General features: G+C 47.5%; 1 protein-coding gene across 2 annotated transcripts in view; it reads right to left on the bottom strand.

The window, feature by feature from the left end:
- The window catches only part of LOC138517021 (zinc finger protein 483-like), a 166,653-nt gene that overhangs the window by 41,862 nt on the left and 96,962 nt on the right, over positions 1-27,829 (bottom strand). For both annotated transcript variants that reach the window (XM_069632530.1, XM_069632529.1), the window contains exon 4: positions 17,888-18,523. In XM_069632530.1, the coding sequence (XP_069488631.1) occupies positions 17,888-18,523 (636 nt within the window). The remainder of the gene's footprint in view (positions 1-17,887; positions 18,524-27,829) is intronic.

Genomic DNA, 27,829 nt, shown 5'->3' with positions numbered 1-27,829 from the left:
CAGGCCCGTATCCCACACAGGGCTAATGACCTGAATAGCCCAGGAGGGAATGAGCGAAGCAACCAAACAAACAGGGCAGAGCAGGCCGGCAGCCCACTTGCGGCTAACAGTCCGAATACCACAGAGGAGCAGCAAACCCACGTTAAGCTGAGAGTGAAAATACTCCAGGAGGAGGAAGAGACAAAAGCAATAACCAGGAGAGGGCCGAGCAGGCCAAAAGCCCATCCGCTGCTGAAAAAACAACTATCCCACAAGGGGGTGAAAGAAAGGAGAAATCAATGTGAAGAACTCATGGTGGCAACAAGTAAGACAGACACGTGATCACAGTTCAAGGGTGTTTTCAGAACTATGAATTCTGTATGCAGGTTGGAAAAAGGCCTATTCTAAACCTAAAACGAAGATTGGAGCAAGCGTCGACCAGCAAATGAAAAAATAAGGCAGTCCTAGTGGCGTTGTGTCAGATAAAAAGGGCCTATACTAAGAAACCTATTGCCAAACCTCACAACTAATACTAAAAGGGGTGTGGGATAGTTCAAGAAAAGAAAGAAGTGTTCTTAAATAATATGTCAGGATGTGGTAGCCTGGGTCTCCCTTCCCCATGTTTTAAGCATGGGGTAAAGTGGTATCTTTGAGCACCGTACAGTCTCAGGCTTTTCCAGCACAAGGCGACAGTTCTAATGGCAGCTCTCAGGACCAACGATGGGCAAGTCTCGTTTCACTTGAGTCTCTTATCTTCGAGGACCCGATGTCTTCAACTAACAAAAACAAAAAGTTACTTCAACAAATGAAAGTTTGTTTCCAATATTCGCTGGGTGACGGGTTCACCCCTGGCTCCCCCTCTTCTGGGCGCAACCCTTCATGTATTGTATTCCTGCAAATTATTTTCAATTCTTTTTCTCTTTGAACTTTGGATGGTAGCTTCACCCCTGGATCTCACTCGGGCAGACTCAGACCCTTCTCTTCTCTTCTCTTTATCGGGATTCACGTCCCTTGTTTTGTCAATGTCTTTTCAAACAGTTCATAGTGGACATCCCTCTGTCAGGTTTTACTTCTGTCAACACTCTTTTTCTTGAGAGTTTAGACTTTGCCCCTCTTGGGATTCGCTTTCCTGGTTTCCTCTCACTGCAGGATGTACTTCACTTTCTTTCTTTTAGTTTGTAGATCAAAGTCTTTCGATTGTACAGGGATTTTGCTTGACCCTCTCTATGACCACTTTGACCTATTCCGTTGGCCCTCCTATGGCCTGCTGGTAACTGTAGTTTCTCTCAGATGAGGATCGACCAGGGTCTCGTGAGGTAGCACCCACGTGGTACCAGTTTTCCCCCAGCAGCTGATCTCCCCTTAACACTTTTTACAGTTCTTTACACAACTTGGTTCAAACTTGCCACTGAGCTTCCCATTCAACACAGGCCGGCTCTTATTGATTCTCCCCTCGACTCACCAGCTGTGATGAACCGCTTGGCTTTTGGCTTTCCTGGAGTCAAGGCAGGTACCATGGTCGCGGGAGCTTCCCTCGTTCCTGCTTATCGACATAGGCTTGCCCCGTGTAGCGTTGTCATCTGCTGCAGTAGACTCGTGCTATTGTTCGCGGTCTTAGGCTCTCTTCCACGAAGGTTCCATGGTCCTGGGACAAAAAGGGCAAGGTCACCCCTCTCCTTGCCACCCTCTCGATTCCTGATGCCTTTCTTCTCTTGAAATAGCGTGTCTGCCGTGCTTGCGTTGCTCGTTCTGTGCTCTCTTACTCCACCTTTTATCCGTGTGGGGAAAAGGAAGGGCCGTCGGGTGTGTGTGATTTGAGTCAATCACCTGACTTTGCCTGACCCTTGTGTCGGGACATGTCAGGTAAACAGTTTTATTGCAAGTCCGTTGTGCAAAGGTGTTTGCGTCGGAAAAAGAGGACGGTAGAGTTTCCAAACATCCTAGAGGGTCGAAAGGGAAAAAGGTGTTACACAGAGTTATAACCCTAGGTTTAGGGTTTGTGGGGATCTCAGAAGGGTGAATTTTATAGGGTTTGCGAAATAAGCAGGAGAGTTTGTGGGAATTTTAGTTCTTTGGTACATTCTATTTGGGATTCAAAAAGTGGAATGAGGGTGTGTAAAGCAAACAGGAATAACTTGGATTGTGAAATAAATGGAGGGGATTGTGGGAACCGTAGTGTTTGGTTCGGGTAAACTGGGTGCTTGGTACCAAATAACCAGAGAAACGTGGAAAGGAATGTCCAAGATTTTTTGGGTGGGATGCAGGAAAACAGGGATTCTGGGATAGATAATCCTTGGACGCAGGCGGGATTGAGATTTTAGGGGATTGGTTATAAACAGAGGGTTGGTGGACCTGAGAAAAAGATTCTACGGGAGGAAGGGGGACAGATTTAGCACAGCCAATAAAGGGCTCAGGGATCTCACTCTCCTTGTCTTCTTCCCCGTAAACCTACTGCGTCTCCCTTTGGGCATTCTCCTGAGCATAGCCCCGGGCTCCCCTACCCGGATGATCTTTCCCCGCTCATCTGCCTTCCTGGTCGGGATAAGAGAGGATTCGTCCTTTCTTGGCCACCTGAATAAGGGACTCTCGAGGTTTGCTCGGGAGAATACCCTCAGGTTTCTCACACCAATCAGAGTGGAACAAACATGGAGCCTACCCAAGGCTAACAACAAACCAGTAGGAATGGGTGAGCTTCGTTAGTACCAGCCTATCCAGCTCAAGAGTACTCCTCCCAGGAGAAGGGATAAACCAGAGACTATCCGCCAAGACCATTATTTGAACCAAATAACAATTGTGAACCATGTTTGTGTTGTTGGGAGCATTCTATGAAGCCAAGAGCACCATTGATCTACCAGAGCATGTGAGCGCTGCTGTTCATCTAATTCTGCAATTTAAATTTCAGAAATAAACTATGTTGTGGAGAGTTTTATACATTGAGTATTACATGTGTGTGGTTTAGAATTTAGATCTTCCACCCTTCTTAGAGGCGCACACATACTGTGACGCCATTAGAGAGGCACACAGGCCTTAACTGCATAGTGTCAGCACGACACCTGGTAAGGCCTGTGTCAGCGGACCCTGGACGTTGGACCTAGATACTTAACAAGCAAGTCTGGGAACTTAAACTATACGCATATACAGTTGGTTTCCAGTGGGGTTTCAGCATTTGTTAACAGCATTCAGTACTTACATGATGCATAATGGTTTAGCGGTAAATGTACAAAAATCACATATGTGTTTCAGTGGCAAGAGAAAGCTGCCACAAAAATGCTGGTCTTTGAATAACATTAAATTAGGAATTAAGACTACGATGATTTATCTCGGGTTCTTTGTGAGCACTAATTGTGCAGTTCAAAAACTTAACCATCATCTGTTGAAAGCAAAAGTGTGCATCACGCAAATGCGTATAGTCGACAGCAAATTTGGTAGATTCTCCTCTGCAACATATCTGAGATTCTACAAACAAAAAACAATTCCTAAAGTTTTATATGGCAGTGAAATTCCTTTTGTAATGGTTAAGCTGGATGTGCTCAAATTGGAGGCGTTTATTCTTAGAGAAACAATCTGCTGCCTCCCGAAATGTGTGCCATTAGTAGCCATACGGTATGAATTTGGCTTACAATCATTGAAGAGTATTGTAGAATGGAAATGTATGCTGCTATTTCGTAATCTTATTACTCAAACCGATAATAATCTGTACTATGAAATGTCTTCTATGCTTAGAGAAGGTACATGTACATAAAAGTCACTGTTTTTGACCAAGCTAATGGAAATTTGCAAGAACATATTGAGCTGTGTGGGAGTATCACTGAAGACTCTTATACTAAATGTTAAAAAAGTGAAACAGCTATTGCAAAAGAAGGATTGGGCAGTCACAAGTTGTCTTGTACAGTTTATATGCACGTATGGTGTCTTATTATAAATATATGGGTTCTATGGAACCATATCTATCTGTATTCCCGAATAGAGAATGGAGAAATCTGTATATGAGATTTTGTTTCAATGTTCTGCTTGCAGGAGAAATAACTGCGGTAAAATCAAAACCCTCGGTACCCTCTATTGTGTGTAATCATTGTAAGGACCCTGAAGCAAAAGAAACATTGAGACACTTGTTGTTAGAGTGTTCGGCCTTGAGCTTGCAGAGGAAAAACTACTTCTCCTGTTTTGTCTCGGATGAATCAAATGTGGACCTGGCTTTGTTGTGGAAAAGAATGTTGTTTGATAAAATCATCCAATTACAACTGGCAGTGGTCCGATTTCTTAAAACAGAGTGTGGTCTTTCTTAGTAATTGTGTACAGGGACATGTTAAGAACCTATTGGTAAATTTGCTGTTCCACCACATCATGAAATGTAAGTGTTTTAGTCATTTGTATAGGTTAGTGTTAGTAAAACATTGGTAAATATGCAGATTCCATACAGTATGAATTTGGCTATCTCCATATTTAGAATGGTTTATTGTGATTTGGAAATTTTTAAGCATGTTTTTAGTAACTTTGGTATATTTGTTTTATGAAAAGCTGTTTCTTGTTGTCTATTCTCAAATGTAAAACTGTTTTTATGAAATGATGTTTCTTGTTGTCTATTCCTAAATGCAAAATTGTTCATCTCTTTTAGTCCTTTTGTACAAAATTTGTAAAGGTTTTTTTAAAACCATATACAAATAAAATATGTTGAAAGGCTGGCCTTCTGACTTTTGATTGAGACTACAGATTACGTTGGAGCCTAGAAAAAGATTGAGGTCGAAACATGTGTCGGCTGCGCTTTTCAGATTAAAGGCTGTCCTTTTCCAGATGAAAAATTAGTTCACCTGATCATTTTTCTTTCTCTGCGCAGTGTGGCCGTGGACCTATTGAATTTACTGTTACTTAGGACACTTTGGGCATAAATCCGTTTCTACATGACCAAAGCAGCAGACTCAGTGCATCTACTTTTGTACTCATCATTTCTGAATTCTTTGACATGCACAGTTGGTCCTAGCCTATCTTAATGCCCCTCCCCATTGACCATCATCTTCAGAGTATCCAAGTCTGCACACATTTCTGCATTGCGTCGCTCACTGTATTGGTTGCCAGTTGAAGAAAGAATCCACTTGAAAATCCTTTGCCAGGGATTTATAAAATGTCTGCACAACTTGGTACCATCAGAGCTGACAAATAGCCATGCTGCACGTTGCGCTCTGCCGATAAGTTCCCACTGGTGATCCCGTCCTCTCGCTGCACTGCTAGGGGAGACAGACTGTTGTCAGTCTATGGCCCCAAGCTATGGAACAACTTGCCTTGGGAGCAAAAAAAATAAGAACTCACTCATGCATTTTCGGACGGCACTAAAAACCTTTCTTTTTAAATAAATTACACTTAGTGGGGCAGTAGGTTGTGCTTGGTTTGAGACCCTGGTGTTCATGAAAATAATGTCACCAGTGCCTAGATGCCGTTAATTCCAGCGAGTTTGCACAATTACAAATGTATCAAATCAAGAGACTAGGAGGGGGAGGGGGGGAAGGTTCAGGAAAGCAGCCGCCATAAAAGGGGAGTAACCCAATGCTAAGATGAAGCTTAGATGTTGTTTCTTTCCTGGTAGGGCAGATAGACAGATGAGAGAGGACAGAGTTTATTTGTGAGTCATGCACTCGTTTGTGGTTTTCTAGCATAGAGAGAGGGTCTAGAGGAGATTATCTTAATTTCTTTAATATTTGAATGAAACATGTCCATCAGCTATGTCCGACTTACCACAATATCCACAATCCTATGTCCGACTTACTACAGAATCCACAATCCAGCCTGTGACTTCCCCCATACCCTCTAATCCCAGCCATTCCGGAGCATTTCCACTTCCACCGTTGCTGCACTACTTGCTTGGCAGCCTTCATGACTGCTTAGCAGAACTCGTCTTGCCCTCCCCACGGCCCCCAACCCAGCCAGATCTTCCTGCTACATTGACCAGAATCATCTTAACTTGGCGCCCCCCCCCATGAATATCGCCCGTGATGCCAGTTTGTATGTCATTATGAATCCCTTCTTTTATAATATGTATACGTTCATGGGCTTTGCAAGGGGGGGGGGGGCGTGAGCGCAGAGTTAACATCACGCCAAGTAAAGAGTCCAGGGGAAGGGAGTCATTCCCCTGGCTGTGTGTGGAAAAACAATACTGAGAGTGAAACACCTGGAAAAGAAAGTTATTTTCCTGGTAATTACGATACATGGAGAAGGGAGGCATTCTCCAGAAACACAAACTATGGGTAAAAAGAAATGTTGATGTTTGAACTGGAACTTTACCCCTGTGAATTGAACTGAGAACTCCACTGCTTGTTGACATTTCAACCTGGAACATTGTTTTGTAACTTGGAAAGGAGTCATTCCATCAGGTAAATATCCCACCTACAGTAAGAACTGTGATTCGTTGTCAAGAAAAAGGGAGGGATTATTCTGGACCAAGAAAATCCACTGCCTCCTTAGTTTTGTTTTAAGTATAAAGGAAAGAAGTTGGTTTTGGACACAGGACGGTCTTCACCGTGTCCTTAGTATTTTAGAGGAAAGGAACCCATTCCACCTTTAGAGTTAGGGAGAGGTAGGTTTTCTCTTTATTTGTTGGTATTATACCTGTGACCTGTGCGTCAGTCTCCTCCATCTGCACCCTATATTATTATGCCCTCCCTCTCTCTCTCTCCTTCCCCCACCTCTCTCCTCTCTTCTGTGACAATGATTGGCTGTAGGGTGACCTTAGGGGCCAGTACCTGTCACCCGCTCTGTGTTGCAGGCCCAATAGGTGGTGAGTGAAGGACCCAGGTCTCAGATTCCATGGTTAGCCTTATAACCAAAAGCACTGACCTGAAAATAGAAACCCCAAATCACCCTGAAAATGCTGTAAGTGGGGCTAACTTCGCTAAAATAAATGACTGCAAGCTGAAACATCTTGGTTCACGCTCCTACCTGTCTGTGGGGACCTGCAAGCTCAGGTGAGGAGGAAACCGACACAGAAAGAGTTCAGCGATGGCTGCTAGCACTCCATGAGGATCAATCTAGCTCGACCGGTGGTCAAAATATTTTCAGAATGGTGGAATCACCTCGAGTAAACTTGGAGAGCAGAAATGCAGGACGGTCCCCTCATTGATCCTAGTCACCTTGCAGGTTTGTAGTCTGCACTGACCAGATCAAAACCATGTACATGCTTGTAGCATTTTCACATCCAACATCACTCGCGCATTCACTTGGCCAGGACTTTGACCTAAAGCCCTATAAGTGAAGCACGAAAGTTAGGTAGTGTGACAATTAGGAGTCAATGTATGGAGTTGCAGGACCACAGTAGAGTGTGGGTGACCTGCAAGGAGGTGGCGAGGCGTAAAATGATTGCAGGGGCTGGGAAAGTAAAGGCGAGGGAGGAGAGGTGGTGGTGGTAGTAAGCACGATGGAGAGGGGAGTGGGAGCAAAGGAGCAGCAACATAATGTGTGGTGCTGTGGTGAGGAGCAGTCAAGAGAGGAGAGACCGAGAGATTGAGGGCTAAAAGGAGGCATGGGGAAGAAGAAAGAACTCAGGAGGCAAGGGAATAGAGGAGGTGAGAGTAGGGAAACAAAGGAACCATAGTAGAGGCTAGAGAGGTGGAATAAGAAAATAGGGAAGCAACAGGTGAGAGAAGGAAAGAAAAAAGGAACCAGAGAAAAGGCTAGATGGGAAAAGAAGGGGCGAACAGGAGAGCAGGAGGAGGAATGAGAATGAATGGGAGGGGCAAGAAGCAAGTAGAGAAGTAGTGGAAAGAGGGGGAAGCAAGCAAGAGCTCTCAGAACTGGAGGCCTGCGGAGATGTGAACAATGGAGGAAGGGCTGAAGGATCCAACCAACAACTGGTCACCCAGTATAATTAGAAGGGAAAGCCTGAAAACTGACTAGAGGAGGTCACCCAGTACCACTGGAAAGGAAAAAGAGAACGCCTACCAGATGAGGTCCCTCACTAGCACTAGGAGGGAAAGCCAGAGAATGCCTACCAGATGAGGTCCCCCAGTAGCACTAGGAAGGAAAGCCAGAGAATGCCTACCAGATGAGGTCCCTCAGTAGCACTAGGAGGGAAAGCCAGAGAATGCCTACCAGAGGTCCCTCAGTAGCACTAGGAGGGAAAGCCAGAGAATGCCTACCAGATGAGGTCCCTCACTAGCACTAGGAGGGAAAGCCAGATAATGCCTACCAGATGAGGTCCCTCAGTAGCACTAGGAGGGAAAGCCAGAGAATGCCTACCAGATGAGGTCCCTCAGTAGCACTAGGAGGGAAAGCCAGAGAATGCCTACAAGATGAGGTCCCTCACTAGCACTAGGAGGGAAAGACAGAGAATGCCTACCAGATGAGGTCCCCCAGTAGCACTAGGAAGGAAAGCCAGAGAATGCCTACCAGATGAGGTCCCTCAGTAGCACTAGGAAGGAAAGCCAGAGAATGCCTACCAGATGAGGTCCCCCAGTAGCACTAAGAGGGAAAGCCAGAGAATGCCTACCAGATGAGGTCCCTCAGTAGCACTAGGAGGGAAAGCCAGAGAATGCCTACCAGATGAGGTCCCTCCGTAGCACTAATAGGGAAAGCCAGAGAATGCCTTCCAGATGAGGTCCCTCCGTAGCACTAGGAGGGAAAGCCAGAGAATGCCTACCAGATGAGGTCCCTCCGTAGCACTAGGAGGGAAAGCCAGAGAATGCCTACCAGATGAGGTCCCTCAGTAGCACTAGGAAGGAAAGCCAGAGAATGCCTACCAGATGAGGTCCCTCAGTAGCACTAAGAGGGAAAGCCAGATAATGCCTTCCAGATGAGGTCCCTCCGTAGCACTAGGAGGGAAAGCCAGAGAATGCCTACCAGATGAGGTCCCTCCGTAGCACTAGGAGGGAAAGCCAGAGAATGCCTACCAGATGAGGTCCCTCAGTAGCACTAGGAAGGAAAGCCAGAGAATGCCTACCAGATGAGGTCCCTCAGTAGCACTAGGAGGAAAAGCCAGAGAATGCCTACCAGATGAGGTCCCTCAGTAGCACTAGGAGGGAAAGCCAGAGAATGCCTACCAAATGAGGTCCCTCAGTAGCACTAGGAGGAAAAGCCAGAGAATGCCTTCCAGATGAGGTCCCCCAGTAGCACTAGGAGAGGAGGGAATGCCAGAGAATGCCTTCCAGATGAGGTCCCTCAGTAGCACTAGGAGGGGAAAGCCTTAGAATGCCTACCAGATGAGGTCCCTCAGTAGCACTAGGAGGAAAAGCCAGAGAATGCCTTCCAGATGAGGTCCCTCAGTAGCACTAGGAGGGAAAGCCAGAGAATGCCTACCAGATGAGGTCCCTCAGTAGCACTAGGAGGGAAAGCCAGAGAATGCCTACCAGATGAGGTCCCTCAGTAGCACTAGGAGGGAAAGCCAGAGAATGCCTACCAGATGAGGTCCCTCAGTAGCACTAGGAGGGAAAGACAGAGAATGCCTTCCAGATGAGGTCCCTGTTAGGAGATGTATAAGATACGTTAAAATGAGATTCAATTAGTATGGTCATACAGACATGGAAACATGTTGCCAGATTCATTGTATAATCATAATGTTAATAGGTCATCGTTCGTTTGTGTGCTTGGAATGCGGATCCTCAACTCAAGAGGTTCCGGGTTCCAAGGAGAGAAGAAAGAAGACAAGGCTGCTGTGGACGGTTGTTGAGTCCCTCCCGGGGGTCGTCCTGCATACTTAAAATAAACGTCTTCTTTGTGGAATACGACAGACTATTGGTGGTTATTTGAACATAACAACTCGACGAGGATAAAAGATTTTTCAGACGACCCCCGGCACGATCCCAGAAAGAAAGGCTACAGATCACAAATTAAGAGTGAGCGGCCACGCATGGACATACGCTCGGAAGCCACAAGAAGAGAACTAATTGAATACAGGTACCGGCGATAATTGTATTCGTACAGTGAATGATATTTTCGGAGGAGCAGTAGAAGCCAGCACGCGCAGTGTTTACAATTGAAGCTGGAATAACTGCGCGCGTATTCCAACGCGACTCTGCCACTGTTAACGTTCCAAAGTGACGTGACCGATTCAGCAGGATCGCGGCTACGAGCTCAGTGCCAGCATTTGAAAAGCGGACCCAACGGCGTGAGGAGCGCCGTGTCGGACGTCTACACGCAGCACAGGAGAGTGCACACATGGCGTGTTAGACACATGTAAACAAACCAAGGATAATTCCGCACAGCGGAACGCCCATCGCCGCTTTGCGAGTCGGCTAACAGCGAACTCACACGCTCCAATGGACTTTGGGAGGCTCGCAGAACAGGCGGACTGCAAACAACATCACATGCCATAACTTTGATGGTGAGTTACGAATAATACAGCTTGTATACGTGAGTGATTGAAGGATATATATTAAATAAATCAATCGTACCACAGCTTAGTAACTGCAGCCACTGACATCACGCCAGATAATGGCAAATGTTCCAGCTCCAGTGTTTTTTCTACCTACACCGGGGGAACCCAGAGTGCGATGGATAGATTGGAAAGAAGGCTTCCACAAGTATGCGTTAGCAGTCTTTGGCCCCAACTATTCTAATGAACGTAAAGAAGCCTTGTTGTTTCATTGCCTTGGGACAGCAGGTCAGGAAGTTCTGAGAAAATTACCAGAACCTATAGACACACCAGATGCAGGCCCATATGAGAAGGCATTAGCCAAATTGGATAAGCATTATAAAGTAGAGGAAAATATTATTCTCGAGAGGTACAAATTTGCCACCAGGGGGCAAAAGAATGGAGAGAGCATAGAAGATTTCATTACGGCTCTGAGGGGGTTGGCAGTGAAATGTAGATTCAATCACTGTCAGGAAGAACATATACGTGATCAATTAATGATTAAATGCAACAATGACAACATTAGAAAAGAGCTATGGAAGGAGAAAGACCCCACTTTGGATAGAGCTATAGAGATTGCAAAGATGGTGGAACACACTGATAAATGTATAAAGTTACTTCAAGCAGACATTGAGAAACCCAAGTTGGAGGAAAATGAGGGGGCAGTTCAGAAAGTATCAAAAGTTAACCAGAGGATGGGTTCAGGTTTTCCAAAGAGACAGTTGCAGTTTGGAAAAAAAGGTGAAGATCGACAGGAGAGTAGACCTCCAGTGGGGAAAAGTTGGAATCGTCAAGGTTTAGTTAAAGACAACAGGAACTTTTCCAGAGAGTCTAATTTCTCCAGAGGATTTAGAGAAGCGGTGACAAATAGAGAGTCCATGACAAGAAGGTGCTTCCGGTGTGGGAGTTTCTCACATGTGGCATCTGACAAGGATTGTTTTGCAGTGCACATTATATGCAATAATTGTGGCATACGTGGCCACATTGCCAGATGTTGTAAAAACTTTAATTCCAATTCAGGTCAAGTTTTTGATGTTAGTGTGAGTAATGAGGATGAGGATTATAGTGAAAGTGGTAGAGAAGTGGTGTTTATGGTGAATGCCATTGATGGGAAAGTGAAGAAGAAAAAGCCTTATGCCATTGTATTGGTCAATGGGATACAAATATCGATGCTTATGGATAGTGGGGCGGATTACACACTAATAGGAGTGCAGATGTGGAAAGAGAGATTCAATTGCTGTACATTACGGGAAAACAAAATTAGGGCGAATGCATATGGTGACAAGCCCATAGAGATAATAGGATATTTTGACGCTAATCTGCAGTTTAAAGATAGGAAAGCCACCACTACTATTTATGTTGCCAACAAAGGGGGAGGGTTACTGTCGTGGAGTGATCAAGCTGAGCTAAAAATCAGACTTGAAGCAGGTCATCCTGAACAGGTCTTAGCAGTGAGTGGTGAGAGATTGATTGAAGAGGAACATAAGCTTGGATGCATGAAAGGGTTTGTTCATAAGATACGATTAAAAAAGGGGGCGGTCCCTAAGATCGCGAAATTGCGCACCATTCCTCTGGCACTCAAGGAGGGTGTAGAAAATGAATTAAAGAGAATGGAGAATGAAGGAGTTATTGAGAGAATAGACTCCTCGGAATGGGTGAGTCCTATTGTGGTAGTCAGAAAACCCTCTGGATCTTTGAGGATATGTATTGACTTAAGACATCTTAATAGTATGGTGGTAGCAGATAGATTTCCACTACCCAGGATAGATGACCTACTTGCGGGTGTCTCGGGATCCAAAATATTTTCAATTTTAGACCTTAAGTCTGCTTATCACCAGATTGAGTTACATCCGGATTCTAGAGATTTCACAGCATTTATCACTCCCAACGGTCTATTTAGATGTGTACGCATGCCGTTTGGCTTGGTGTCTGCTGCGAGTGTATTTCAGAGTATCATGTACAGGTTGCTAGGTGGAGAAAAAGGGGTGATGTACTACCAAGATGATGTCCTGGTATGTGGCAATGATGAGGTGGAGCATGATAGACGATTAAAAAGGGTGTTAGACATACTAGGAGAGGCTGGTCTAACGATAGCATCAGAGAAGTGTACATTTAAAGCAAGTAAAGTTGTTTATTTAGGTCACGAGATCACAGCTGAGGGAGTCAAACCCAAAGAGGAGGCTATTGAAGCCATAAGGAAGATGGAAGATCCCAAATCAAAAGCAGAAGTGTTGTCGTTTTTGGGACTAGTTGAATTCTATGGCAAGTTCATTAAGAATTTGTCAGACATGTCAAGACATATGAGAAGACTTACTCGTAAAGGTGTGATATTTAAATGGAGTGATGAATGTAAGAAGGAGTTTGAAATGATAAAAAGGTCCATAATCAATGCTCCCATTCTAAAGGCATTTGAAGAAGGGAAACACACATTAATATTTGTAGATGCTAGTGATTATGGCATAGGTGCGGTTCTTATGCAAGAAGATTCAGAGGGTCTGCACACTATAGCATTTGCCTCAAGGTCACTTAAAGATCCTGAAATTAGATATTCAGTGGTTGAGAAGGAAGCTCTTGCTTGCATTTGGGGAGTTGAAAAGTTCAAAAGGTTCCTGTGGGGAAGGGAATTTGAAATCTGTACTGATCATAAACCATTGGTTGGTATTTTTACCAAAGGTGGGCTGGAAGGAGTATCGAGACGTATTATGAAGTGGGTCACAGCTCTTCAAGGTTTGCAGTTTACCATGATTCACATTAGCGGTGAAGTCAATGTAGTGGCGGATGCCTTATCAAGGTCTATTCATAGAGAAGGCCATATCAGTATAAATCAATCTGATCAAGAAGAAACCTTTGAGATTTTCCAAGTACATGATTCCCTGAAAAAAAATGAATGGGATAAGGCTAGTCGTGAAGATTTAATGTACCAGAAAACATTAACATTGGTTAAAGAAAACAGAATAATGAACTACAAAGGTGACATGGGTGGATTTGCCAGAGTTAAAGGGGATCTATTGATCCATGACAAATATCTACATAGAGGACATCAGATGATAGTTCCTCAGGGTATGAGGAAACAGGTAGTTGAACTAGCCCATGAAGGGCATTTGGGTCTAGCTAGGACCAAAGGTATAATAAGATCTGAGTTCTGGTGGCCTGGAATTGATAAAGATATTGAAGAGCAAGTAAAGGAGTGTCCAGAGTGCCTTGAGGGAAACAAGAGTTTGAGAGTACAAAAAGTACCTATGGTTATTAGGGAAAGTCCGCGTGTACCACGGGATGAGATTGCGATAGATCTTTTAGGACCAATTAACATTGGAGGGACCAGAGACAGCTATTTGCTGGTGGTCATAGATTTATTGTCTAAATGGCCTGAGATATGTCTACTTAGAGATATTTCCAGCAACAGTGTTACGAAATTTTTAGAGCAACTATTTTGGAGAGAGGGTTTTCCCAGAAAATGCTTGTCGGATAACGGCTCTCAATTAGTGTCCAAGGAATTTAGAGAATTTTTGGATAGGAATGGTATTGAACAGGCAAACACCTCCCTCTATCATCCCCAAAGTAATGGTTGCGTAGAACGCTTCAATAGGACTTTGATGGAAGCCATAAGAATTGCAGTAGCAACTGGTGGGGATTGGTTCAGGACAGCGATGGAAAGGACATTCCAATATAGAATAACGCCTCATAGTGTCACAGGATTAACGCCCTTTGAGATTTTGAGAGGCAGGAAACCTAATTCACATCTATGCCCAGGGTGGATGGGAAAATCTAAGATGGTTGGTGTGGATTTGGAAACAGTGAGGGGTAGATTGTTTGAAGCAGGAGTTAAATCTAAGGAACGATATGATCAGAGAAATTGTTGCAAGGATTTTAAGATTAATGAGGGTGATTGGATCAAGATCAAACTGCCAACTAAAGTTCGTAAAGGAGCATCTTTATATTCTGAACCCAAACAAGTGGTGAAAGATTTAGGTTCATCGGTATTGGTCAGAGGTGGTGGTATCTGGAACAAGGAGAGAGTAGCAATTGCCAAATTCGTCAATGGAAGGGAGTGATGAACTTGTACTAGAGGGTTATGGATACCACCACCACTAGCACAGTGTGGATATTATCATCAGGACAAGTTAAGACACGTTACTTATTCAAGGTTCTATTTTATTTTAAGTTATTTGCATATATTTGTATCAGGCCAAAATGTTAGGCATTGTTTTAAATTATTAGTTCAAGGAAAGGAAGGAGGTGTTAGGAGATGTATAAGATACGTTAAAATGAGATTCAATTAGTATGGTCATACAGACATGGAAACATGTTGCCAGATTCATTGTATAATCATAATGTTAATAGGTCATTGTTCGTTTGTGCGCTTGGAATGCGGATCCTCAACTCAAGAGGTTCCGGGTTCCAAGGAGAGAAGAAAGAAGACAAGGCTGCTGTGGACGGTTGTTGAGTCCCTCCCGGGGGTCGTCCTGCATACTTAAAATAAACGTCTTCTTTGTGGCATACGACAGACTATTGGTGGTTATTTGAACATAACAGTCCCTCAGTAGCACTAGGAGGGAAAGCCAGATAATGCCTACCAGATGAGGTCCCTCAGTATAACTAGGAGGCAAAGCCAGAGAATGCCTACCAGATGAGGTCCCTCAGTAGCACTAGGAGGGAAAGCCAGAGAATGCCTTCCAGATGAGGTCCCTCAGTAGCACTGCCAAAGAATGCCTACCAGATGAGGTCCCTCAGTAGCACTGCCAGAGAATGCCTACCAGATGAGGTCCCTCAGTAGCACTAGGATGGAATGCCAGAGAATGCCTACCAGATGAAGTCCCTCAGTAGCACTAGGAGGGAAAGCCTGAGAATGCCTACCAGATGAGGTCCCTCAGTAGCAATAGGAGGGAAAGCCTGAGAATGCCTACCAGATGAGGTCCCTCAGTAGCACTAGGAGGGAAAGCCAGAGAATGCCTACCAGATGAGGTCCCCCAGTAGCACTAGGAAGGAAAGCCAGAGAATTCCTACCAGATGAGGTCCCCCAGTAGCACTAGGAGAGAAAGCCAGAGAATGCCTACCAGATGAGGTCCCTCACTAGCACTAGGAGGAAAAGCCAGAGAATGCCTACCAGATGAGGTCCCTCAGTAGCACTAGTAGGGAAAGCCCGAGAATGCCTACCAGATGAGGTCCCTCAGTAGCACTAGGAGGAAAAGCCCGAGAATGCCTACCAGATGAGGTCCCTCAGTAGCACTGCCAGAGAATGCCTACCAGATGAGGTCCCTCAGTAGCACTGCCAGAGAATGCCTACCAGATGAGGTCCCTCAGTAGCACTAGGATGGAATGCCAGAGAATGCCTACCAGATGAGGTCCCTCAGTAGCACTAGGTGGGAAAGCCAGATAATGCCTACCAGATGAAGTCCCTCAGTAGCACTAGGAGGGAAAGCCTGAGAATGCCTACCAGATGAGGTCCCTCAGTAGCACTAGGAGGGAAAGCCTGAGAATGCCTACCAGATGAGGTCCCTCAGTAGCACTAGGAGGGAAAGCCAGAGAATGCCTACCAGATGAGGTCCCCCAGTAGCACTAGGAAGGAAAGCCAGAGAATGCCTACCAGATGAGGTCCCTCAGTAACCCTAGGAGGGAAAGCCAGAGAATGTCTACCAGATGAGGTCCCTCAGTAGCACTACCAGAGAATGCCTACCAGATGAGGTCCTCCAGTAGCACTAGGAGGGAAAGCCAGAGAATGCCTTCCAGATGAGGTCCCCCAGTAGCACTAGGAGCGAAAGCCAGAGAATGCCTACCAGATGAGGTCCCTCACTAGCACTAGGAGGGAAGGCCAGAGAATGCCTACCAGATGAGGTCCCTCAGTAGCACTAGGAGGGATGGCCAGAGAATGCCTACCAGATGAGGTCCCTCAGTAGCACTAGGAGGGAAAGCCAGAGAATGCCTACCAGATGAGGTCCCTCAGTAGCACTAGGAGGGAAAGCCAGATAATGCCTACCAGATGAGGTCCCTCAGTAGCACTAGGAGGGATGGCCAGAGAATGCCTACCAGATGAGGTCCCTCAGTACCACTAGGAGGGAAAGCCAGAGAATGCCTACGAGATGAGGTCCCTCAGTAGCACTAGCAGGGAAAGCCCGAGAATGCCTACCAGATGAGGTCCCTCAGTAGCACTAGGAGGGAAAGCCAGAGTACGCCTTCCAGATGAGGTCCCCCAGTAGCACTAGGAGGGAAAGCCAGAGAATGCCTTCCAGATGAGGTCACTCAGAAGCACTAGGAGGGAAAGCCAGAGAATGCCTACCAGATGAGGTCCCCCAGTAGCACTAGGAGTGAAAGCCAGAGTATGCCTTCCAGATGAGGTCCCTCAGTAGCACTAGGAGGGAAAGCCAGAGAATGCCTACCAGATGAGGTCCCTCAGTAGCACTAGGAGGGAATGCCAGAGAATGCCTACCAGATGAGGTCCCTCAGTAGCACTAGGAGGGAAAGCCAGAGAATGCCTACCAGATGAGGTCCTTCAGTAGCACTATGAGGGAATGCCAGAGAATGCTTACCAGATGAGGTCCCTCAGTAGCACTAGGAGGGAAAGCCAGAGAATGCCTACCAGATGAGGTCCCTCAGTAGCACTAGGAGAGAAAGCCAGAGAATGCCTACCAGATTAGGTCCCTCACTAGCACTAGGAGGGAACGCCAGAGAATGCCTACCAGATGAGGACCCTCAGTAGCACTAGGAAGGAAGGCCAGAGAATGCCTACCAGATGAGGTCCCTCAGTAGCACTAGGAGTGAAAGCCAGTGTACGCCTTCCAGATGATGTCCCTCATTAGCACTAGGAGGGAAGGCCAGAGAATGCCTACCAGATGAGGTCCCCCAGTAGCACTAGGAGGGAAAGTCAGAGAATGCTTACCAGATGCGGTCCCTCAGTAGCACTAGGAGGGAAAGTCAGAGCATGCTTACCAGATGAGGTCCCTCAGTAGCACTAGGAGGGAAAGCCAGAGAATGCGTACCAGATGAGGTCCCTCAGTTGCACTAGGAGGGAAAGCCTGATAACGCCTACCAGACAAGGTTACCCAGTACCACTGGTCACTGGATTACAAAACAGATAATATCTACCAATGTGAATGCTGGCACTTGGCCTGAAGTAAACAGTTTAGTTATGTAGGTCACCCTTATACCTGGTCCCCGTTTCATGTTTCTCGACCTTACCCTCGGAACCCGATCCCCATCATCCATATATTCATTGTACCACCCAACGCCACCCTGAAAAGGTTCTGCTTCCAATGCCTGTTCACACTCTGTCTTTGTCTTTTGCTTTTTACCATCTTCTGAAATGCTTTGTGACTTTGATTAAAGTTAATGCATTAATATTCAATCTCAAAGTCCAAGAAAACGTGTTAAAACTCAAATGTTTGTGAATTATTTTTTTCACACAAATTAATATGATAAAATACAAATGTACAGAGGCACGAAGATGTGTGTCGACCCACTTATGTTTTACCCCTTGCGCTGGTACAGGAGATCTCAACACTCGATGTACTTTGTATTGAATGAATCTGGAATACTGGGCTGTTTATCTACACAATTAGTTTATAAATGTGTCTGCCTCACCTGCAGAGGGGTTATCCGTAATAGCTTCTTCCTTGTAAATGGGACTGTCCTCCTGCTCTTCTGATCGGCCGTCCTCGATTGAGGAAGACTCATCTTCACTATGCTCCTTGTCCGCCATGTCCTGGCTCTCCCAGAACGATTGATCTTCCACTGCCCCCTCATCATCATCTTTTATTCCTACTCTGTCTCCAGATTCCTCTTCTTCATAACTGTCCGAGTCCTGTTGAGCCGACATGACAGACGAGGCCTCCACTCTGTCACAGGAGCTGTGTTGCGTCTCTGAGTCAGACCAGTTCTCAGAGAAACACGCACCAGACATATCTCCACTGCCCACCCTCCCTGAAACAGGTGAGGCCTTGTCATTCTTCTCTCTCTCTTTACGCTTTTGGTGATGTGAGGCAGAAGAGACCCCACATTCTTCATGATTGTTCTCAGGGTCTTCAAAAGCATGGAGACTCCCTTCAGACGGACCCTCCTCATCTGCAGACCTTGCACTCTCTTCTGAGCCTTGACGATGGTGAAGCGATAGTTCTGCTTCATCTTGAGATCTCGAGTTACAGTGGTGGTGTTTCCTGGCAGATGAGGTCTCCCACTCCAACACCTTCGGGATATTCAAAGGCTGGGCAGAACCACAGTCTAGATAGAGGCAAAGAGAAAAACCTTAGAACGTTTCCTACGACTGTGCACATGGGGAAAAGCAAAGGTATTGCAAATATCTCAATGCATGCAAGACTATTTGCAGGCGGTGGGCCTCATTACGAGCCCGGCAGTAGCCGTGCTGGTAAATTGACAGGCTGCCGCCAGACTCGTGCATTTTTCCCGGCGCCTGACTCCAAGGAAACATAGGGGGATTACGATCCCTATGTTCCTGGAAGTCAGGCGCAAGAAAAATGTTAATCCCCATTCCCATTTGAGTCCCATAGGACTAAATGAGAATGGGGATGAAGGAAGCACTGGCACCGTTAATAGCAGTGTTAGTGCTTCCCGGAAAGACTGCGGGTGGGTGCCGTCCCACCCACCAGGTCAGACCTGGCGGGCATGACGGCAGCCACCCGCAGACTTGTGTGCTGGTCTGGTAACAACGGTGCCGGTAGGCTTACCGGCATCGTTGTTACCGGGCTGGCATGTTCATAATGAGGCCCAGTGAAATCGTATGCATTATCAATCATCGTGCTAGCACATATGGCATGGTTAAGATGAAGAAAATTACTTTTTTTAAAATAACTTTTGAAAGCTTGCATGAAAAAATAACATTTGGAGGCGGTTCCTCTGCATGGGAAATTTTACCAAACACAGCTTGATCATTTTCATAAAAGGTTACCTTAATTGCATTTTTAACAACTTTTTTCTCAAATTAAACTTTAATGTCTTTTTCCAATAACAATGCACATTACTGCCAAATAGCAGCGTCAAGTCAAAATGATTCACATAATGATGGCTCCCAACAAACTATCCCCCTTATACAAACCCCCCTCTCCATCCCAGCTCGTGATGTCACTACCACCTGACTCCAGAGAGCGTCCCCTGGGTATGGTTTGCACAAAACATTCCCCTTTCCAATCCAGTATCTCTTCAATTTCTTGCGTCATTCCCCATCTTAACTCCTGCACATTTGTAAAAGTTCAAACTTTTACCGCCCGCCCCTCCTACCGTCCCCTCAACCAGGCCGTCTACCTCCAGCTCAGGCTTCCGTTGTCATACATCTGTCCCTGAATTCCCCCCATTCCATCTCGGCCCCTGTCCCTCTGTCATGTATGGCTGCTGTAATTCTCTCCATCACATATATACTTTCCCCAACATTGATCCATTCCTTTTTTCCGGAAGCAATAACCTCTTCCAGTACATCGCCAATAGTAGAAAGTGTGGTAGTCGTGGGAGGCTGCAATATACCCCTTCGCTGCCCTCCAGTCCAAATAGTAACAATAACATTGGGCCTCATTAAATTGTTGGCGGTCACGGTATGAACGGTGCCGGTAAGGCAGCGGCACTGTTCATACTGTGCTGCCGAATTACAAGTTCTGCTCGCGGGTGGCTGGCGGGCTGTGTGGCACCCGGAAGCAGGACTTGAAATTGCACCAGCACTGTTATCAATGGTGCCGGTGCAACCATGCTCCCCACCCCCATTCTGCCCTATGGGACAGAATAGGGATCGGGAGCCCGGCAATACTGCCACCCGCGAATGGGCAATTACCGGTCCATTCTACTCGTAATGGTGCGGTTATTGCCCAATCGTGGGTGGCGGTGCCGGTAGCGAGTTTGGCGGTAGCCGTGCCTGTAAAGCAGGCACGGCTACCGCCAAACTCATAATGAGGCCCATTGTCTTTGTTCGGGGGACTCCCTCCAACTCCTTAATCCATCCAAGCACCTCAACCCTATATATTTGAACCCTCTCACAGCCCCACCACATGTGCCAATTATCAGCCCGCTCCCTACATTCGTGCCAACAGAGAGGGCTTGCTTCCAGGAACATCTTGGAGAGCCGTACTGGGTCATATTGCCAACTATGGAGCAGTTTAATCGCGTGCAGTTTATATGGACAGGCAATGGAACCCCTGTATGCTCTGCGACATATCTGACCATCCCCAGATCACTCTGCTATTTCCTACTGTTAGGAAAGATTTCTTAATTGTGGGTAATTTTCCTTCCATGTGGCAACCCCTAAACGTTTTGCTGTTTTCAGCATGATCTAGACTTTGCCAGAGAAGTGCAGCCTTCTGCCGTACTCCTCTGGGCTTTCGCTCCATTCTTACGGGGAAACTGACATGCCCTTAAGACAGTCAGTACCGGGAAACGTTGTTTTCCGTAGTTCTTTTATCATGTTGCAGCTTTCGTGCAACATGGCACAAGAGGGCACTGTAAGCTAAGTTACTGCTCTCTTGGGTCTCTAGTCTTCTACAGGCCCTAGATACTCTTTTTGGATTGTTAACAAACGGTGCAAGTGAATCACGGACGGGACTGGTGGCGGCAATCGTTTTTGTGTTTTGAGCTCCTTTTGGCTGTTTAAGCACGTTTCTTGCGCTCAGCCCAAAATGGTGGCCTGGCTCCCAAAATGGCCAGACCACAAGGCTCTTTGTCCCGTCCGCTGACCGTCTTGCCCCCTTCACCTTCCCCAGGTCGAGCCGACCCGGGGCCTTCCTTATTTGGGCATGTACTTTCCCGCGAAACACAGATGCTTTCGCGGGCTTCTACAGGCCTTGCGTGTGCCTCCAGGATGTGGGCTGGGATGTCTGGTCCCAATACACATCCTGGGTGCCAGAGAGTCTAGTGTGAATGCCTGGGACCACCGTGGTCCGTGATAGGTCCACGTATGGTGTGAGTGTTTTGTGAGCAGATCTCCCATTGGGTCCCCTCCGTTTTGGCGCGAAGGGAACCGTGGATAAGAGGAGGCTGGAAACACCACTACCATGTTGATCTCCTGAGTTCTCACGAACAAAGGTATATAGGAGCCAAGTATCCTGCAACTACGAGGCTGAACCGAGGAATCGCTGGTGACCCGCTGAAGGACTGCTCCTCTGCACTGCTGTCGCTTGGTGAAACCCTTTCTACCTCTGATCGAACGGGAAGGCCTGTACTGGTACTTCGACCCCTTGGAATAGTGGGAACAACTATTCTCGGCATCTTCACCATCTCCTGCACGTAAGCCTTCGGAAGTGCCTCTGGGCCATCCAGTGGACTGACCAGCCTACCCAGGATTCTTGCTCTGTAACCGCCGTCAGGTTGTGTTGTATTACGAGTCCTTGTCACTCTCACACGATTCGTACACTTGGCATTCCCAGGTCTGAAGTGAGTAGTATACATTGGGCTGAAATACACACAGCCACTCCGTTGCCCTGCTGTGGTAACAAACTGTGCGGGTTCACTGCGTTTGGGACATCCTCAACTCAACTTCTGCTGCTGCGGAATCTACACGACGCTGAGACGTCCCCTGCTCGTATCTGAATCTGCCAGCACTGAAACGGACACGGAGAAGCCTGGGTCTGCCTGCATCGGGGACCGGCGAGTAGCATCGCTAGGAACTGGTCGCCCTCCTGTAGTAGCCCATAGCTTTTCCCTGCTGTGTCTAACAGCACGCCTTTCAGTACTCGCGCTCTGCTCCTGCCCACAGTGGAGGCTGCGCTTGAGTCGCGGAGCTCTGTTCATCGAACTAAACTGCCTGATTCCCTCGAAGAGACTCTCCTTTGCCCGTTTGCACCAGCGTGTGCAGGTACTTTTGAGCACAAGGCTCCACTCTTCGTAGGGCTCGGACTTCCTTTTAGTTAGGTGCCTCTGAAGGTGGACTGGGTCGAACTATTATTCACACTGCCTGTTTGCCTCCCCATCTAGGTGGTCTTCACATTTCGTGCGTCTAACTCGTTAGACTCGTTGGTAATTGTATATATATTGTATTTGATTGTGATGTGTTGGTTTACTTGAGTTTTATTGTGATTTCTCGCTACGGTCAATGTTACAAAGGCCTTGTAATAAATGTGGCTATATTTTTAATATAACACCTGCTTGGAGTAATTTGTAAGTGTCCTTGCTTTGTGTGCTCATTGCGGGCTTTCAGTCACCCTCACCCCTCTTGAGACCTAGTCTTGACCGCCGCGATCGCTACCCTGATTGGTCTGGATTGTCCAGAGGTTACCCTGTTCCAAGAAACTAGGCTGCCTTCTGAACCTCTGCCCCTCCAGGACAGAGTTCAGAAATCCATCTTAACACCTACAAAGCTTCTCCATGCTCCCCCTGCTCACTTCCAACAGCACCAGATATAAAGACGAGATTAAGCCTCTCGTTTCAACTTTCGAGTCCAAGACCTTCTCCAGGGGGGTGAGCTACCTTTGTATCATATCCTTCCAGGGTTGCGCCGTGATCACCCCTTTCAGTTAAATGTACGAGAATACTGAGAGTTTCCCCTATTGACAGTTTTCCCTCCGGTTCTACCAGTGAGATGAAGCAGCCGTCCCTCCACAGCTGGCCAATCCTTGTTAGCCCCGTCTCTATCCAGGTTTGGGATCAGGTCCCTCACCCCTGGAGCCCAAAGGTGGCTCATCAGTGAAGGCCACGTGGTCATCTTCCACATCTCCGGGCCATTTCTCCAAATGTTCCAGATGACCCCCAGGATAGGATTAGGATGTTCCCTAATCCTTCTCGGTATGCAGTCTCTCGGCACTCCTCCACCGTACCCGGACTAAGATAGAAGTTATCTAAATCCACCCATTGGGAGTCCCGCCATTTCCTCAGATGCAGATAAGAACCCTAATCTATGCCGCTTTGTAGTAAAGTTATATGTCTGGGACGCTTACCCCCCCCTATCCTTTGGGAGTACCAATACCTCATATGCCACCTTGGCTTTCTTCCCCTGCCACAGGACCGCAGGAGCCGGCCCTTAACCTCTCAAAAGAATGAGTCCGGGATGTGAATCGGGAGCATCCGGAATACATATGGCATTCTGGAGAGAAAGTTCAGCTTTATGGTGTTCAACCGCCCCAGCCATGAGATAGTCAGTTTGCCCCATCTTTCAAATTGTCAAATGGCCTTGCTAACTGAGGGGGAGAATTTGCCTCATACTGACCCCCTAAGACCCCCCCCATTACCCTTGCAACCGCAGCTCATCCTCCTCAATCTTCATGCTCAGGGCGGCTAACACCCCATATTGCTCCACTATTTCCACTGCCGCTGGGACCGAGGACGTCAGGTTTTTAAGATGCAATAACATGTCATTGGCTTATAGGCCCAGCTTGTATTCCACTCCTCCCACAATAATACCTTCCACACAGGGGTCATTCCGCAGCCTCTGGGCCAGGGGCTCCAAGGATAGAGCAAAAAGAAGCGGCGAGAGGGGACACCCCTGTCTGGTGCCCTACCACAGCCCAAACCACCTTGAAAATTCCAATTTGCAGCAACACAGGCCGTTGATTCGGAATACAATGCCATGGTTCCCCGCAGGAACCTTTCCCCTCATCCCAAACTTAGCAAGGACCGCCCTTAGGAGCCCCCAGTCCACTCTGTCAAATGCTTTTTCTGCATTGACTGATAAGAGCATGGGGTTGCCTGTCTCACCTCTGGCCCCTACGATCGGGTGCAATGTTTTACGCATTGGGTCTTCCCCTTGTTGACCCCTAATGAAACCCACTTGGTCTGCGTGCACAAACCGTGCCATATGTGCATCTAGTCTTGTCACCAACACCCATGTAAACAGCTTTGCATCCACATTGAGAAGCAAAAATCGGGCGATATGAGCTAGAAAGCCTAGAATCCCTACCCTATTTAGGTATCACTAAGATACGTGCCCGTACAAAGTATCTCGGGGCCTTTCCGGTTTCCAATAAACTATTGAACAATTTGACTACGTGTGGGACAAGGGTGAAAAAACCTGCAGTGTACCAGTCCTCCCCTGGTGCTTTACCCAAGTGCAATTTCTGTATGGCTGGCATAATCTCATCTCCCGTGATGGGGTCATCCATTGACCTTGCCTCCTCTTGAGTCAGTGCCAGAAGGGACACGTCCTCCAAATAAGGCGCCATCCCATCCCCATGGGCTGGTTCCGCCCCTTATATAGCCCCTCAAAAGGCAGCAAGACCCTCAACTATTACCACAGGTGAAGTCACTAGGGTGCCACTGCCCTCTGGCCCCTCCAAACCAGATATCCATCTTTCTGCCCTTTGACCAGGCAGGGGCGCTGCCAAGAGGGCATCTGCTGTGTCCCCTTTTTCATAATACTTCCGCTTTAGAAACTGGAGCTTCTGAACTACCCTGCATTCCTCTAATAAGCGGAGTTCCTCCCTCTTGCCCCGCACTTCCTCTATCCACTCCCCCGCCACTTATACAGTTGCTCGTATTCTTTCCTCCAATGTCCCTATCTCCCCACGCAGCGTATTTTCCAACAAGGTCGCCTCTCTCTTTTTGCGCACCCCCTCTCTGCTCAGGAGACCCCTTCATGTCGCCTTGCCCGCATCCCAAACTGTTCTCTGTTCCACATCTCCTGTATCATTCAGGAGGAAATACTCCTTCAACCGCGTCTCCTGGAGAAAGAGAACATCAATCCCATATGTCCGGAATTCTCTGTCCATGGGGACCTCTTGGTCGGTGAATTAAGTCCCTTAACATTCAATATGTAGATCTGCAAGCAATCACTCCTCTACCCCTTATTCAGGTCCACCATCTAGCCACCTTTAACACATGCCTTTGTACAGACCTCCTCAAGCCCCAGGTAATTTCAGTGTGGATCATGACAGCGCATAATAGCTTTACCCCCACTTGGAATCTTCCCGCCCCCACTTCATCACCCGCCTCTCCCTTGCGGCACCTTGTTTCCACCAGTTACCATCACAACCCAGGACAATCAAAAGGACCCGAACCACAGGCCAACAGCTTAAACACCACCAAAACCATGAGCACCCGTTGCACTCTTCATACCTCAACCTTTTAACATTCCCCGCCTCCACCTCCTCCTCACCACCAACATTCCCTGCAGGACCCATCCGGTTTATCAGTAACCGAGCCCATCTGCAGACTCCAATTGAGGGTGCATCCCATGCCCCTTAACAGACGTCCAAGCCCTTTTCGTCTGCCTCCACATAGCCTGAGGTAATCTTCCCCTTGTAACCATGAGCATCACAAAAGAACGACCTCCGAGACAAGCGGGCCCCCACTCCCCAACCCCAGAAAGATGCACAAGCAATAGATCAAGTGTCCCCTTGCTGGTGGAGTGTCAAGTTTCCTGAATTTCCTCGAGCCTGGCACAATGCGTCTCTTTGGCCCTTGAATGTGCCACATCCTGTCCTCTGGCCCTTCTTCTGATGCAGACTCTGCTTCCCCACCCCCCTCACCCCAATCAACTCCCCTCCCTCGCCCAGGTCCCCTCCCCCGCCAGTCACACTCCTGCACTGCCTTCCCGGCAACCCCCGCACTTGGGGACTGTTTACTATATCCCTACAGTCCCATTACCAGCACTTGACACCTGGTGTCTGCCCTTGCACTTGCCACCTGCTGGCCGTACTTTTACTTATTCATTATTTTGTTTTCCTCTTATCCCCATGTACTGCACTGTCCTCTCCCCCCCACACTTCTCCTCCCTGCCCTTCCCATGCACTTGCGTGATCTGAATGACACCTGGCCTAGTAGGATCAGTGTCTGTCCTCCCTTTGTTCCCCTCCCTTGCCTCGTCGCACCTTGAAACACTTGTGTATAGGCGCGTCATAAATGCCATATCATATCCCTGGTAACCCTGTTTATATCCTGTTCTGTGATCAGTTTGAAGTCGTATCCATCCACCTCGAAGGAGATGGAGAAAGGGAAACCCCATCAGTATCGTATCCTCTCTCGGTCAACCATTTTGTGAGGGGTGCACATAAATGTCTCTTCGCCAGCGTGAATGAAGACAGGTTTTGAAAAATCGCAACTTTTGCACTGCCCAGTGCAACCGTGCCTATCCCCCTTGCTGTTTCCAGTATTTCCTGCTTATCGGGGTAGTTATGGAAACGAGCCAAAAAGGATCTCGGGCCTCTGCCTGCTCCACCTGCTCTGTGTACCCTATCGATTTTGAGCTTGTCGATGGGGTCAGCTCCAAACGATACTTAAGCTGTTTCATGGACGAAACTGCAGAGGTCTCTCTCCGTTTCACCCTCCTTCTCCGGCACCCCAAAGAATCGCAAGTTGTTCCTCCTTTCTCGATTCTCATAATCGTCCATTTTGAGTGCGATGTCCCCCTTTCTCCTCTCTAGTTCCGCTATCCTCATATCTATCTGAGCCTTTAATGTCTCAGGGGAGGACTGATTATTGTCCACTGCTTGCAAACTCTCGTCCATTTCATCAATCCGGACGTTGATTTTGTCCACTTTGCCTCCAATCTCCTCTAGTAATGATGAAATGTCCCTCTTTCCGCCCCTGCATCTTCCCTTCCTGGGTAGTGTTCTCTAAGCTCCGGCCTGTGGGTATTCAAATCGTCCCAGCTTCCCTCTCCAGTCCATCAAGACCCGGGGCCCTAGAATTCAGGGCAGGCGGGTCTCCCACTGTCATCTGTCTCCTTCTCGAAGACCTTGACTTGGACGTCCTCTCTCTTACCGAGACGTGATTCAATGCCAGCTCTGTCACAGCTCTTGATACTCTCCTCCCCGGGGGCTACAAAATCCTCACCAAACCCAACAGGACTGAAGGTGGAGTGGCCCTGATCTTCCCTGAATGGGTCCCTGCTTCCCTCATTGCTACTCAATCCTACTCCTCTTTTGAATGCCTCGCCTGTAGGCTGGCGGTTTCCCACACGTTCTCTCCCTTACACTTGCCACCATCTGCAGACCCCCTGGCCACATCTGCCCCTTCGGCCCAATCCCTTTCAACCTCTTCTACCAATATCCCCCCTCCTTGGTGACTTCAACATCCACCTCGAATCTCTTGAATCACCCACCTGTCAGTTCCAGGTCCTCTGTGACTCCCTCTCTCTCACAATTCTTCCTACCGGCCCGACTCACTATGCTGGCCACACTCTTGATGCCCTCATCTCTGGTGGCCTCCCTATCTCTAACCCGGTCACCAACCCCTCTCCTGGTCTCACCATTCTCTCTGTTCCTATTATCTGGTGCCCCTTGGCCTAAATCCGAGCCACTCCCTGCACTACATGCCTCCTTCACTGTCATTCGACCAATGAAGCGAGTGTCAGTTGCTACTTTTGCTTCCACCTTCACCCCCCTGACTCCTTCCTTGGTAATCTTCATCTTGCCATCTCCAACACTCTCGACATCCTTGCCCCGCCATGAGGATCCGTCTAACACCTGCCATCAAGAACAACAGCATGTATGATTCTGATCTAGCATCTTTGGAACGCACGTGCTGAGTGGCTGAACGGAAGTGGCAGACATTGGGCTTTTCCTCTGACAAACTGGCCTGCCACCTGCTCCAAAGGCAATATCGCTTCTTTATCCGCTCCAAAAAGCGGGCCCACATCCAAGCCTGTATCACTGGAGCCTC

Source organism: Ambystoma mexicanum, chromosome 6q (assembly GCF_040938575.1).
Source record: "Ambystoma mexicanum isolate Mex_15411 chromosome 6q, UKY_AmexF1_1, whole genome shotgun sequence".
NCBI lineage: Eukaryota > Metazoa > Chordata > Amphibia > Caudata > Ambystomatidae > Ambystoma > Ambystoma mexicanum.
Note: the sequence above shows the minus strand (reverse complement) of the source record. Positions and strands in the feature narration are given on the sequence as shown.